Source organism: Carassius auratus, chromosome 4 (genome assembly GCF_003368295.1).
Source record: "Carassius auratus strain Wakin chromosome 4, ASM336829v1, whole genome shotgun sequence".
Lineage (NCBI taxonomy): Eukaryota > Metazoa > Chordata > Actinopteri > Cypriniformes > Cyprinidae > Carassius > Carassius auratus.
In genome coordinates this window covers 24,578,551-24,594,424 of record NC_039246.1, presented here as the reverse complement: position 1 = coordinate 24,594,424, position 15,874 = coordinate 24,578,551, and the positions used below count along the sequence as shown (strand labels likewise).

Sequence of the window (15,874 nt, the reverse complement as noted above, 5' to 3'; positions counted from 1 at the left end):
GTGGTTATGTATGTGGGTGGGGCATATGATAGAGGGAGGAGCCTCTCATACTAGACATTGATGTGTAGAGAGCAAAAGTCTTGAGACTGGTGAGCTCTTTTCCTCTGGTTTCTTCTACACGGTCACAGAAGATGTTCTCCCATGCGTAGAGCTTCAGCAGCTTTATTCCTTTTAGGATCTCTGTAGTCTTTTTAAGACGGTCTGTCGAGTAGTCCTGAGAAAATATTTTGAAGTCTCTAACATGAACTTGGTAGTGTGTTGACAGCATGCACGTGCACGAAGGTGTAAGTAAAGCTCACCAGCGTGCTCTTCTGTGTGTCTGCCAACTTGGTAGCGATGAGGTACTGAACCGGGGCCAGCAGCAAAATGACACCGGCCCCAATCAGCGCACTGTTACCCAACAAATAATACAGCAGGATCACTCCCATAATGATCTATGTACAGAAAAAAGTTATGTTTTGCATATGTGCACAACTGATTTAATGTTTTCACAAATGCAGAAGCTATGATATACCTGAACTGGCATGGCCCACAGGTTTGGGCATAAGAAGAGAAACCACATGAGCTGATTGGTTTCTATGGCAACGAGATTGTTGATCTGGCCGAGGGTCATCTCTCCCATGGACATGTTTGACGTGGAGAGACGCAGAATTTTATTGTAGATCATAGCCTTAAGGATGAGAACCAACACATGAATAACAACAACAACAACAACAACAACAAAAAAACACTTTAATGCTGACTTTGATTTTAGTTCTTGTATACAGCAGAAAAGACTAGACTAGAATACAATGCAATATCACAGATAACAGAACAGACTGAATATAATAGAATAGTATATTTGTCAACACTTTTATTGTGGTAATATTTATATAACATTATGTTATTTTTAATATAATTGAATAATTAACTAATTATTTGTATATTTATTAAAAGAATTAGTTCTAGTAATTTTGTCATTTTTATTACTTTTTGTTGTAATAAATATTTATATTTAGCTTTATTTAATAATAGTTGTAGTTTTTTTAGAACCTCTAGTCTGTTGATGTTTATACTCTTTTCAGCTTCATTTCAATGAAAACGTTTTGTATGTTTACAATAACACTTACAAACAGAATAGAATAGAACAGAACAGAACAGAACAGAATAGAACAGAACAGAACAGAACAGAACAGAAGAGAACAGAACAGAACAAAACAGGTAATAATAGAATAGACCCAAATAGAATAGATTAACAAAAACATAATTGAAATGAACAACAGAATAGAATAGAATAGAATAAATAGAATAGAATTCAACAGAAGAGAGTAGAAAGAATAGAATTCAGAATATGGGACATAGTAGAGTAGACGAATAATGGGACAAAATACAGTAGTATGGAATCAAACAGGACAAACCAGAATAGAATAGAATAGAATAGGACAAAGCAGAAAAAACAGAACAGACCAAAATGAAGCATAATTGAAATATAATCAAATATAATAAATGGAATAGAATTCAATAGAACAGAGTATAAATTATAAAAATGACAGAATATGGGACAAAGTAGAGTAGAAATGAATAATGGGACAAAGAACAGTAGTAGAGAATCAAACAGGTCAAAGCAGAATAGAATAGAACAGAATAGAATAAAGCAACTTCACTTTCCTACTAAGAAATTGTCTAATAATATTTTGTGCCGTACAAAACAACTTGAAGTGTGTAGTGCAGACTCTTAAAATATCAATTTGTCTGATAATTCACTTCATGTTTGACTTCCAGTAAACTCTGAAACTTACAAGCAGCGCCCCGCGCAGGTTAATGCCGGTTTCTATTGTGACGTAGTAGGAGGCCTGCAGGAATGTTCGCTGAAGCACAAGTGCCAGGAAGAGCAGAACTGCCAGAACAGACGTATTCTTCAGCAGCTCAGTGGAAGACATGAAGTACACCCCGAAAGTCATGTTCGCTGTCTGACAGGACATTAACAGAGTGTGAACAAACTTAATTAAAAAAAAAAACGGCATTTCAACCCCTTATTGAGGTCATCCACAAGCATTCACACACACTTAAATAAAAAGAAGGAGTCACTTTAACAGAGTGTTGCTGGCAGCAATGTGTGTGTAAGAAGGAGTGCAATTTGAGCTTCATTTTGTCACACACATTTTTACAGTGACCCCAAAATGTATTTTGATTGAAGCCACACTTAAAATAAATGTATTCTATTTTAATATATTTTATTATGTAATGTATTCCTATGATGACAAAGCTGAATTTTCAGCAGCTGTTACTCCAGTCTCCAGTCCTGCAAGTTCACAATAATCTTGAAAGTTCACACATCCTGGGTTATCCACAAAGAATCCATCCTTATCTAAACCTTCAAGCACACATGACATCATGTTCATCTGAGCAGGGAAAAACACACTGTGGGAAATCTAATAAATGCTGTCATCACAAGGCAATGACACACAGTCCTCTCATTAATAGCTCTGATGGTGGCTCTGTGACATCACACAGGACGTGATAAATAGCAAGGCAAGATCAGATATCAGACTATAGATCATTCTCTACAATATACTGTCACGTTGCACCCAGGAAAAATAAATATAGTGTAATTAGCAGCATAACCAGCAGACCATGTATCTGCAGCAAATCATTTAACTGACAGCTATTTGATCAACATCCAACCTAAATTATTTAATAAGGCACATTATGAATGGGTTCCAAAGTAAGAGAGATCATATCAAAGTGCTGTGCGACAGTGACTGGATTATGATATATTTCCAACACATAAGTTGTGTAGTTTCCTTTATCCCTCCATTTCCCTGTTTTACTGTCTCTCTGATATGTGTTTGGGATTGACAGTTGTTGGTATCCTTGAATTGTCCTATTGACCAAAATCATGCCGGTTTATCCTAAAGATTTTTTTTTTTCATTTGTATTTCTGTCTTGTTTTCTAGTACTATACATTGATAAATCAAGATGCATATACAGTAACTGAAGGCGAAATGACTTGTTTTTTTGTAAATTCTTTCTTAAAACAGAACCAAATATTACACAAAAACTCACTTTTTAAAATTAAGCAAGACTCAGGGGCAGAATTACTAACAGCTTACATCAGTGCAAACTGTCTTTTGGCGTTAAAATAGTACTGTCAGGTCAGGTACGTTATTTTTCGCCTGACCTTATTGAATATGAATTTGTAGGAGTTTTCATCGGCGACACACACAAGACAACCATATTGAACACTCTAAAATGAGATGTAACACACACCTTGTTTGTCCTGTCAATGTTTGCTGAATTATGCAGGTTTTCCACAATCCCAGAGATGCAAAGTGGCCCAGCAAAGCCCAGCAAGTCCGCCATGTACCGGAAAGTGCTGCTGAGGAGTATTGGCCCTCCAAATGCACGGTACATGGACTTCCATATGGACGGGGATTTCTCTGGGTCCTCTGTTTTCTGCTGTCAGAATTATACAAGCAAAGAGACTCTGGTCAACTGAAACTCTTCATTATTACAATATATTCATCAAATACGAAAATGTTGTTCCTTTATTTAATAACATTTGTTCTTCTGCACATACCCTCTGTTCCTCATAGGAGTCTTTCAGACGCATATAGTTAGTCAAGGCCCTCATCGCGATTGGCAGTTTGCCAATCTTCTTCAGCTCAATGGGTCGCTTGTGGGCTCCAATGATGAGCGGGTTCATCCACCAATATGTTGCCTTGGAGAGGAGGTTGACAAAGGGCTGGAGAAATCGCACGCCCAAGTCCTGTAAGTCTTCTGGGGGCTTGACCCTCTGGGGGTTCGCAAAGAACACATACTTCTGCAGGTAAGAGAAAAATAAAAGATTCAGGTCATATGATTTGTTAGTAGTATGTAATTACCCTACTGAACAAACTACTATGTTGGGTTTTGGATGTTATGTTGGATTTCGATTTTGTGTTCACTTTAACTACTTAAACAGCCTAACTACCTTGGTCAACCAGAAATAATATTGGTCAAGCAGTTTTGATGGTGAAAATCATGGCTATATGTCTATCAGCTAATCCAGCCTAAACCTAAACCTAAACCCGGCCAGTTCAAACTCACCCTGACTCTGATAACGTTGATCTCGACAGCCATGAGCAAGCCGTACAGCACCACTAGCACAGCTGTGATACAGAAACGGAGCTCGTTCACCCCCAACTTCGCCTCTGCAAACTTCCATAACTTTATCATCTTGGTGAAGAAAGCCAGAATCCAATAAATAAATAAAGCTGTGAAAGAATATTTCTGAGGTTAGTTCTCTTTCTCATACAGAAGTACAAAGACAGAAACTGACTAAAATATGAATCAACCTTTACATGTTGCCAAGCAACATCCAGACTGAAAGTGTTTTATTTAAATTAGAGGACCGACACTAACTGTTATATAATGTAGGAGATGAAACGGCAACACTCAAAGTACATTTTATTATTAACAGCCAGCTTCACATTTGCATAATGAAATGGACATTGATTTACCCAGCAGCAGTTTGGGGAAATTGGCGGTTTCTATATTGTGATAATAGACGACTGATGTTGTGGCCGCTATGAAGCCCATCAGCGCTGGCATGAAGAGGTGCAAGTGATAGGACCCCATCCGTCTACAATGATCCATTCAAACACAAAGACATAAACATAAATGCATAACGGTCATAAACACTCGGATATTTTGAATGTGTGTTGAAACCAACGTATTGGAGACGATTCCCTCGGCGATCTCGCACACATGCACAAACAGCAGTGTGAAGGTAAGGATCCAGCGCAGGTTGTGGCCAGGAAAGTGCAGCCAGGTGTTATGATGGATCTGTACCTTTGAGCTCTGGCTACCCCAGCCTGGACACCAACACACACACACACACGTGTAATTATATTATCCCCTTGTGTGTCTAATATAATACAGTTAACATTTACTTTGTTAATCACCATCCTGTATCTGTCCCCGCCTGTCTCGATTTTTCATTGTTTTCTTTTCTTTGGCTAAAAGAGTAGTAATTCTGATATGGGAAACTTTTTTTTCATTATGAGACTGAATGAGGGATGGCACTGACACCATTGTGGCGCCAGAGAAAATGATTTTTCGAGAAGGATGACTAAATGCTCTTTGGGGAGCCAATACAGATAATGAATTGGCCCATTTAGTTCTGATAATGCCTAGGCCCCTTAGCTTTTGAAGGCATGATGTATGCCATGAACCAAACATGATGTATGCCATAAACCATTTAAGAACTGGCTTCCTTGAAAATTGGCTACAAGTCACAGAAATTGGAATCGGAATGACAAGAACTAGAATTTACTGAGCTTTAATCCAGAGAAATTCACATATCACACAACAGGCATTCAATGTAAGGGTTCCACTTCGTAAGTTTTATCTTGTGTGGCTCCAAATAAATACATTTATTAATTATTAATATTAGATCAATTAAAATTAAAACAAGAATTGTCAATATATAATATGAATTATGAAAAATTACAGTTGCCATTCCAATTTTATTCTACTTCCTTATATTTAAATTATAATGAAGAATTATAATGGTATGCTTTTCTAGGTAAAAAATTATAAAATGAAATAAAATAAAAAACACCTGGATACATTAAATGTATCATATCATCAAATAAAATAAAATACTAGGATTCTTAAAAGTAGTGCTGTTAAACGATTAATCGCGATTAATCACATACATATCTATATTTCTATTCATATAATTTATATTATATGCAAATACATTTAATATATAAATGTAACTTATTTTTCTGAAATATATACATGAATGTGTGTGTATTTATATAAATAAACACAGTACACATACATATGTTATGTAAACAAAAACTTTTATTTTGTATGTGATTAATCATGATTAATCGTTTCACAGTACTAATTAAAAGGCATTCCGTATTAAATTCTGAATTTTATATATTTCAATTCTGAAGGGAAGAAAGACAATGGCATTCATACCAATGAAGAGGATTGGAAAGGTGATGAAGAGAAGAAATACATGAGGGACGAGGTTGAGGGCGTCCACGAAGCAGCCATTGTCCAGGACTCCATTGTCCACACTGTAGGCATTACCTCTGTCGTTCCCACAGAAAGACAAGGCCATGTCACCTGACTGGGCTAAAGAAAAACACATGTATGTTAGATTTGAATATATCGAATTCATTACAGATAACTATAATCTAAAAAAATATGTATTTAATGAAAAATCAAGTGTTCATTTAGACTTTCAGTCTGCAGTATGCCAGCTTTGAGCCCAAGTGAAAGCAGTATTCCTGTATTCATTATTGACTATGAGATCCGACAAAGTGTTTGTCTGACATTGATTCTCTGCTGACAATCAGTGTAAGAGCAAGATTAACAAACCCTCTCTGGGGACACTGCCTGTACCTCTCAGCCAAATAATTTACCAGCTAAGTTTAATTTCTCATAAAGGATAGCTGCATTATACAACATCACAACAGACAGTAATGTTTGCTTGGGCAGAATAATCTCTGCTAGATTGAATCTTGCATGCTGTGGATCCTATAATAATATGAAAATGATTATTAAAATCACCATTAAAATATAATGTAAATATATATATATATTTTTGACAAATATTTAAATTACACGAACATATCTGTATTATGGTTGTGGATGTATTAGTATAACTATTATATAATAATAATATGTTGAATTATTTTTCATTTTTATATTTTCTGGTTTCATTTTAATTTTAGTTAAAGTTTTAGTAATTTTGTCATGTTTTGGGGATTTGTATGTTTTTTTTTTCAAAATGTGTCTACATAGTTATTTAATTTAATAAATTTTTATTTCAGTTTTAGTTTGTTATTTTAGAACATCAAGATAAACTAAATGAAAATGTGAGAAGTTGCTTTAGCAACTAGCTGAAATAAAATACATTTTATATATATTTTATTGCATTTCAAGTAATAAAATTTGTTTGATGGATTTAGTTTTAGTTAACTGTAATAGACATGGTCATATCATCATGATATCACATAAAATAACGACTATATTGGCAAAAAAAAAAGTTTTGCATTTACGTTTATGCATTTTGCAAAAACTTGCAAAAACCTATGAAAAGTAAAGAAAACTTTTTAGTTAGAAATGCTAAAATTAACATCTTATATTGCTGTGGAAGCCTATTAAATATTGAATCATTTATTCCGCAACCAAAGTGTCCGATAAAATAATATATAAATAATAACAACGTGTGGCCGGTCACATGATCACAAAATGTCGGCCCTCATGAGGCACCTCTCCATGTTAAACAAAACAGCTTATATTAGGCTACTGATATGACTGTCTTAATGTCATAATTTATTAAATGTACAGTACCTAATGCAAATTTAAGACACTGCAGGACTTAAAAATCATGAATGGTCTTATTAATATTATTCACAGAAAATGTGCTATAGAAACCAAAGAATGCATTGCTGTGTCTTGGTTGATGTGTAATGAATTACAAAGTAGAGCCCATGACAAGTGCATTAAATAGACTACAGTACAATAGTCTCCTCATTCATACTCAATACTATTGTGTAAAACTGCTGTTCATGTTTATTATTATAAGATGCCACCCACTCTATAGCCAACAGCCAGAAGTTGTCTCTCCTCTACTTATGAGTTTTGAATAGCATGGATAGTTAATATAATAGTAAAACCCACAGTGACAACCATATAAAATTATTAAATAAGAACTTACCAAAATAATTGCTCTGCTTTAGTAGCTTTTCATAACCGTTGCTGGTGTTAGAGACAGTGATTCACAGAGAATATTATTTTTAGCTGCAGTGTATCAGATGCTCATGGTCTCTCTCTCTCTAGCTCTTGGATCGTATTTCCAAACTTGAACAGGAATGTTGGCATGAATGTACGGACCCTCCTGAGAAAATAGAGATCGACTGTGACACTGTGGCTGTGTCTCATAATCTTGTGAGCTGCCTGCCTACACAGCATTTTTGGCCATCATGGGTGTGTGTGATGCCCAAACAAGCAGTCTAGGTAAAGAAACTAGCAAACACAGAGTTGGGATAGCAATGTTTCAATTAGAAACTGACCGAAAAGTTAAGAAAATGTATGCTATTTAAATGATAAAAAGATTTTAATTAGATTTTAATAATTTAAATATATATTTTTAAATGTTCAATATTTATCTTAAATTCAAATGATTCTGTGTCGATTTCATAAAGCAATTTATTTTAAATATCAGTAATGTATATTATATTTAACAGAATTACATTCTTGTTTTTTTTACATTTTAAATAAATAATAATAAATATTATTTATTTATTTATTTAGTACCACTCTGCATAATTTCTGGAAAAAATATTCTAAAATTATTAAATGAGTTCAACATAATGTTCATAAACAGTTTACGAGCACATTCTGTCAAAGTGCACCCTTTGCTCAACCAGTTTCCGGCAAAGGTACCATTGACCATTTCTGTTTTCCCAGCATGCACTGAGGCATGAACGATTATGGCAGCATTTTTTTACTAGTTTGCCAGTTTAATTATTATTTTTTTTCTTAATTTTGTCACCACGTTTTGTACATTATTGTCTTGTGGATGTTATTATGTGTTATTTGCTCTATTAAAATCATTTGTTAGTTGATTGTTACCCTTTTCATGTTAAGTACATGAGATTTTTAAATATGTTTGGTACTTCTAACTGCTTTATTTGTTTATTAATTTATTATTATTATTATTATTGTTGTTGTTTTGCCATAGAAGAGTGTTTGTTTAAATGTGCATTTGCTCTCCATTTAAATTTTTAAAAAATAGATACTTAAATAATGATGAACAGTCAAAACGTAAACAATAGGAAAATCTTTTTAAGATTATAGGCTATAGTCACTTAATCTAAAGGTATTTGTTACAATTACAAAATTGTACAACTACAAAAGCGATTTTAATGAGCTTTCTTGATGTTATAAACATCAAGTTTATATGTTATTATCGAATCTAATTTTGCTTACAATTTGTTTTATCGATGTTACTCGTAAATACTGCATTTACAGTCAACTGTAATCGGTACACCTAGTCACATGGTTGTTGCTTCTGTAAAACAATCTTACCTGACATAGGAAAACAATGAAACCTCGATAGTTTTCATAATTTATAAGTGACGTATCTCTACATGAGCACATTTAACCATGTAATATTCACCTTACGACATTAAAACCGCGCGTAAAATTTAATAAAAAGGCACTGTAGCCTAATATCAGCACGGAAACATAAACAGGCCATTGTAAATAAGATAAGGCAGTGAACGTCATTCAGAATCAACCTTTGGGATTTGATTGAATTAATTTAAGATGTAATGCGCCAAGACTGCGGACACACTCACCTAGATGTCTCCGGTTGTAGGTTTTGTCGATACTTGCAGTAAATACGCTACGACATCAGCGGTTAGACAGTGAACGCGATGGTGTTGTATCTCATTGTCCTTGTGGTATTGAAGAAAGCGCGCATCACTGCTTCAGCGTAGCGTTGCTATGGCGTCAGATATAAAGGAGGGATGCCCGTGCACGAGCGTGGCTGCTCCTGATGTAGGTCACATCAAGAATAACTGGATCAGACCTGAAGATTCACTGACAGGTGCATAATATAACTCACTAAAATAAAGAGGATTTACGACGCACATAAAGAACTGGAAGTCATGCATGATTTCATTCAGCAGGGGGGTGGGGGCTGGGGGGGATTCGCATGTGGGCTATAGGCATTTTAAAAATCTCTCTCTCTCTCTCTCTGTCTATCATTCGGTCTTTCTGTCTGTTCTATGTGTCAGTCTGTCTATTCATATTTATTTTAAACATCCATCATAAATCAAAAAGCAACCTTGACTGATGCTTCTACTGTCCCATCAATAAGGCTAAAGAGGCTCATTATAAATATCCAAACAAATGGTGTGTTCATTAAAAAAATAAAATAAAATAAAATAAAAAAATAAAAGGGAAGGAACAGACATGCAAAGTAGCACATAATAAATTTCATCCACACAGATGTATAAACACATTTGTTGGTAATTACAAGATTGATCACAATAGTTACTGTTACTTCTTTGTTTTTTAAGTGTTTAGCAATGCAAAATCAAAATCTTGAGCAATAGGGAAACCCTGTTTGGCATGTGCAAAATGTCAGTGTTCTTCAGAGCCACCTATTGACTGATGCTGGCTCTTCATGGGAAGCAGGACTTTCACTCCAAAGGGACGGAGCTCAAAGGTCACAGATGGGTTGGAGGCTGAAGCGTGGTGAGAACTGCTGCAGGGAGTGTGAGTGTATGTGTGTGTGTGTGTGACTGAAGGAAGTAAGGGTGTGTGCGAGGTTGAGAAAGCGCTTGGGTTGAATGGGGATTATGGGAGTGTATTTCTCAGTGTGTGAGTGTGTGTGTGCAAACAGTCACATCCCCTGTGTTTCCCTAGAGACCAGAAGGGGGCAGCCCCGACCCAGGCTCTCCCCCATTAACCACAGGAAGTAGTACAGGAAGCAGCCCATGTGTGAGCCATCAAAGGCCCTGTTGTGACACCCAGAGCCTGGGACGAGGTGCTGTGGCTGGGGACAGAGGGATGCACTTGAAGCTGAAGGATTCTAGAGGCCAGGGGGTCAAACACAACCTCTTTGAGAAAGTTTCAGTTTCCCATAACTAAGCTGAGAATCGGCGGTTTCCACACGTATGCATGTGCTGTGCGTCATCAATTGACACTGGAGTAATTAATGTTACCCAATCCTGTTTTGTTATTTCTCTTTTCCCTTTGGATCTGTGCCTATTTCACAGTAATACATATCAAAGAATTATGCATAACATTTAGCAATGCCACCCATGTTTTGTGTTGTAAGAGCATGTAGTAGATCTTCTATTAAAATTATAGTAAAGTCACCTTTATTTATATAGCGCTTTTAAACTAAATACATTGCGTCAAAGCAACTGAACAACATTCATTAGGGAAAAACTGTGTTTTAATAATGCAAAATGACAGTTAAAGGCAGTTCATCATTGAATTCAGTGATGTCATCTCTGTTCAGTTTAAATAGTGTCTGGCATTCGTTTTGCAATCAAGTCAACGATGACGCTGTAGATAAAGTGACCCCAACTAAGCAAGCCAGAGATGACAGCGGCAAGAAACCGAAACTCCATCGGTGACAGAATGGAGAAAAAAGTTCTCCTCTGACCAGACGAAACCATTAGTTCAATTCCAGGCTGCAGCAAAGTCAGATTGTGCAGTTGTCCTGTGGTGTTGTCCTGGTGGTCGTCCGAGACAAGGTCTTTACAGGGGATCTGTATCTGGGGCTCTAGATGTCCTGGTCTCCGCTGTCTTTCAGGGCTGTAGAGGTCCTTTCTAGGTGCTGACCCACCATCTGGTCTGGTCTGGATTCGGATGACTGCAATGACCCTCTGATCTGGATACAGACTGGATTTGGTGGCTACAGTGACCTCAGAATAAGAGAGAAACAGACTAATATTAGTGTAGATGCCATTCTACTAATGATGTAGCAAGTACATTATGGGAAGTGTTCCCGGTTCACCTAATTAATGCAGCCTAAAAGTCCTTTAACGGATTTGGATATTAGAAGCATATTGGTATGTTATGTGTAAGCCAGGTTAAAGAGATGGGTCCTAACAATTATACTGCACTGACATGTATTTTATAACTGTGCTGAAAAATTCTGTTTGAGCCAGACACTGTGTTTTGGAACATTGAAGCTAAACTGGTCTATAATGCTCAAAATGGCTCTTTAGCTAGTGCATGCTAGTAGACTATCTTGGATTATCCATGAAATGCTTGCTTGCTTGAATCAGCTAAAGACCAGATAATAACCGAATAATGACTTGTTTAGACCAGATAATGACAAGCTTGAACCAGCTCGAACCATCAACTGACCTGCTAAGGACCAGATAATAACCAGTTCGGACAAACTGAGGAAAAGCTTTACCTGATAAATAACCAGCTTAAACCAACTAACAAATAACTCAGACCAGCTTAAACCTGGTTAGGCCAGCTAATGACAAGCTTGAACAGCTATTGACAAGCATAAACCAGTTTATGGCCAGCCTGAACCAGCTAATGACCAAATACCAGCTTGACTCAGCGAATTATCTGCTTAAGTCAGCTAATGAGCAGATTAAACCAGCCAAGGACCAGTCTGAAAAAGTAAGGACCGGTATAGGTTGAACCAGCTTATGAAAAGATCAAATCATCTAATTACAGGTTGAGGTTGGTAATGACCAGGTTGGACTAGCTAATTATGAGCTTAAACCAACTAATGACCAACTCAAATCAGCTCGGACCAGCTAATGACCTGCTTAGTCCAGCTAATGAAAAGCTTCAACAGCTAATGGACAGGGCTGTTCCAGACCTCACTGGGCCCTTGGGCAATGACTTAATGCAGGGCCCCATCACAATAAGTAATAATATTTAATAATATGTATGTATGTATGTATGCATATATGTGTGTGTGTGCGTGTATGATAAATAGGATTTTAATGCCATCAACATTTTTTGATGCACAGAAATTTCTTGTTACAAATTTCAATATCACAAAAAAAAATACTAGTTCAAGTAAAACCAAGCTTACTGAACACAAGTAAACAGTCACAAATTATAACAGAACAAAGATACATACCAAATCAACCTACTTGATAAACTGATAAACAAATAAAGAAATATTACATTGTATAAAGTAAATGTATAAATAGACTGAATAGTATTCACTGTATAAATTCAATAAACATTCATTCTTATTCTACAAAAAGTGATTCAGTCAAGGACAGTGAGTAATATTCTTTCTGTTGTTTGATTTACATTACTGACACAAATGGCAACAGCAGCTATATAAGGCTGCTTTAAAAGAATAGTTCACCCAAAAATAAAAATTATGTTGTTGTTCTTAACCTGTATGAGTTTCCCCTCTTATGTTGATCACAAAAGAATATATTTGGAACAATACTGGTAACCAAAAAAAATTAATAAATAATTTTTTTGAGTCAACAGGGACCAGAAACTTTCTGGTTATGAACATTCTTCTAAATAACTTCTATTATGTTGAGGAGGTTGGACCGGTAAACAACTATTAACTTTCTGCAACTATCTAACGATGAGTTTAAACCAGCTAGAAACCAGTTTCCATGTTCCAAGCTACCTGCTTAAAATGGATCTTTCAACAAACATTTTATGTATTTGTTTCTAAAAAAACTTAACTTAACTTCAGCCCTCATATAGCACTTGAGTTAGCCCAGTGTTGTCACTTGGCTCATAATGCTGAGTTCATTGAGGTGGTTAGCAAGGGACAGGAAGTCTTTTAAACGTCTCAAGAATCATGGGTATTTATAAAGTCAATAATCAGTGTAAATACAGAGAGACAGATAAAGAAATTATCAAGTGAAAGAGTGGAAACATGCAACTCTATTAAATAAACAATCTCTTTCGCTCACTCCCTGTCTCTCTGTGTAAACTGTCACAGTATAACCACAAGGTGCTTTCACATAAACTATAAACAGACCCAGACTGCAATATTACAGTTCAAAACCACGATTAAACTAGCACTTGCATCCTTGCTATCACTGATCTTACTTTCCTCTACTGTGTTAGCATGGGTGCTGAATGATAACATTTTCCTCAATTAGAGCGCCTTTCGGACATTGTAAATTGGTTTCATGTGATAAATGTGTGCAGTACAGGATATTAGACAGCACAATGGAAAAAGACAGGGAAAGAAAGAAGATTAAACTTGAGAACAGCCAGTAGTGGCTTGGATTAGGAAAGTAGCTTGTTTGTTAGATTTCTTACAGAATGACATTAATGATTATGGATCTCTGTGATGCTTGAATTAGCAATGGTCACAATTTAAAACGACAACATGCTGTCACCTAGTGGTTTGACGTTCACTGTACACTTCATTTGCAAACAATATATTTCATGTTATGCACAAAGGCAAAAATAGCTAAAAAGTAACAACAATAAAGTAAAAAGTAATAATATCAACAATGAAAATAAAACAATTATAGTTAGAACCTATATAATAAAATGATCTTAGATATCAAAAATGCAGTAGGCCTATGTTAGTAAACAATATATCTGCCTCTAAATATGAAGACTGAGAGCTGCTCTTTGAAGGAGTGGTTGATCAGATTCACAGATTATTCCCCACGTGGGTGTGTGTGTGTGTGTGAGAGAGAGAGCATGTGTTGCAAATAGATTTTATCTATTAGCCTATGTAACAGTGCTATCTAATTCTGTTCCTGGAGGTACAAAATCCTGCATCAATCATCAGTCAGGTGTAAACACACTTGAAAGTTTCTTTTTTTATTTTGTTTTATTTTTATTTTATTTAAAGAAGCCTTGAAGATGATAATAATGATATTAAATTTAGATGAGGCTGATTCTGGGTAGAATGATATTGTAGGCTTTATGATTGATTAGTAGCTTAAGTTTTATATTCAAATGACAGAGTACTTGCAGGACACTTTTAGCCGAGGTATAGGCCTAGCCTACGCCCTTCTGTACTTGCGTAATTCAGTCTGAGGGTGGCATTCTAATGTTGATTGGGAGGTAAATTGGCAGGTAAATGTAAGTAAATGTAAACTTTAATGTTGTAGCCTATTTATTGTGTCAGAATATTGATCGAGAATGTCACGAGTTGTGGAAAAGCAACATGGATTCTCACAACAAATAACCAGTAAGCTACCGATGAGCATGCCCTGGGTATAGCTACATAATATTTTACTTTTTTATATAGGCTATAGCCTATATTTATTATATTGTTATTAATATTAAGATAGTATTAAGTTATACTTAACAATTTGATGGTGATTTAGACTTATTTAAGAATTTTTTTATTCAAAGAATAAAAACTGAAAAAACAGTCCAATCCAAGTTAGGGAGTGTCTCAAAAGTCTAAATATCTATAACTGTAGGCCAACATATTGTTATATAGATATAAAATCATATAGCATATAGACGGTTTTATTAAGTGAAGTAACCTGCAAGAACAGGGCATTGATTTTATTAATGGTTGGCCTGAAGGTGTCCTTCAAAGCAGACTAGCTGGCAGTTTTTAGCTATCTTTTTAGCTCTCTTTTTGTGTGTGCTTTGAGGTGCACATGCTCATGGGTGGGACAGTTTGCTCTCGGTATAGCTTTTGTAGCAATATACTCAGACATTAAAAAAAGCATCAAAACATGTCATGCTCCCAAAATCTAAGTCATTTAAGATGTGTCAGGGTTGTGTGAATGCATGAGCTATAACAAGACGTTTCTATGAGTTAAAGGGGGGGGGGGGTGAAATACTATTTCATGCATAGTGAGTTTTTTACACTGTTAAAGAGTTGGATTCCCATGCTAAACATGGACAAAGTTTCAAAAATTAAGTTGTACGTTTGAAGGAGTATTTTTGTTCCAAAAATACTCCTTCCGGTTTGTCACAAGTTTCGGAAAGTTTTTTTCGAGTATGGCTCTGTGTGACGTTAGATGGAGCGGAATTTCCTTATATGGGTCCTAAGGGCACTTCTGCCGGAAGAGCGCGTGTTCCCGTAGAGCAGAGCAGAGACGAGACATTCACTGATCAGAGAGAGAGCGTCGCAAAATGTCACAAAATAAGTGTGTTTTTGGTTGCCAGGGCAGGACAACCCTGCACAGATTACCAAAAAAAAAAAAAAAAACAGCATTAAGGGACCAGTGGATGGAGTTTATTTTTAGAGAGCATCAACTGAGTTGGGCAAGTGTTTTTGTTTGTTCCCTGCATTTCAAAGATGCTTGTTTTACAAACAAGGCCCAGTGTGACGCCGGATTTGCACATCGTTTATTTCTTAAGGATAATACAGTCCCTACGAAAAAGGGTCACGATCGTGTGTTGGAACCGCAGGCGGTGAGTAAAA

General features: G+C 36.0%; 1 protein-coding gene across 10 annotated transcripts in view; it reads right to left on the bottom strand.

Annotated features, from left to right (window-relative positions):
- Window positions 1–9,670, bottom strand: part of LOC113063483 (ATP-binding cassette sub-family C member 9-like) — a 36,487-nt gene extending 26,817 nt beyond the window's left edge. For 4 of the 10 annotated variants that reach the window (XM_026233924.1, XM_026233932.1, XM_026233958.1 and 1 more), the window contains exons 1-12: window positions 9,351–9,670; window positions 7,706–7,885; window positions 5,956–6,114; window positions 4,694–4,835; window positions 4,482–4,603; window positions 4,069–4,235; window positions 3,560–3,802; window positions 3,250–3,438; window positions 1,779–1,949; window positions 515–670; window positions 300–434; window positions 52–214 (exon numbers count right to left, since the gene is read on the bottom strand). In XM_026233924.1, the coding sequence (XP_026089709.1) occupies window positions 52–214; window positions 300–434; window positions 515–670; window positions 1,779–1,949; window positions 3,250–3,438; window positions 3,560–3,802; window positions 4,069–4,235; window positions 4,482–4,603; window positions 4,694–4,835; window positions 5,956–6,100 (1,633 nt within the window). In that variant the 5' untranslated portion in view covers window positions 6,101–6,114; window positions 7,706–7,885; window positions 9,351–9,670. Of the gene's footprint in view, window positions 1–51; window positions 215–299; window positions 435–514; window positions 671–1,778; window positions 1,950–3,249; window positions 3,439–3,559; window positions 3,803–4,068; window positions 4,236–4,481; window positions 4,604–4,693; window positions 4,836–5,955; window positions 6,115–7,705; window positions 7,886–9,350 lie in introns of those variants that run through there. The other 6 variants (XM_026233973.1, XM_026233952.1, XM_026233970.1 and 3 more) reach the window with 4 other exon arrangements.
- Window positions 9,671–15,874: the final 6,204 nt, after the last annotated feature.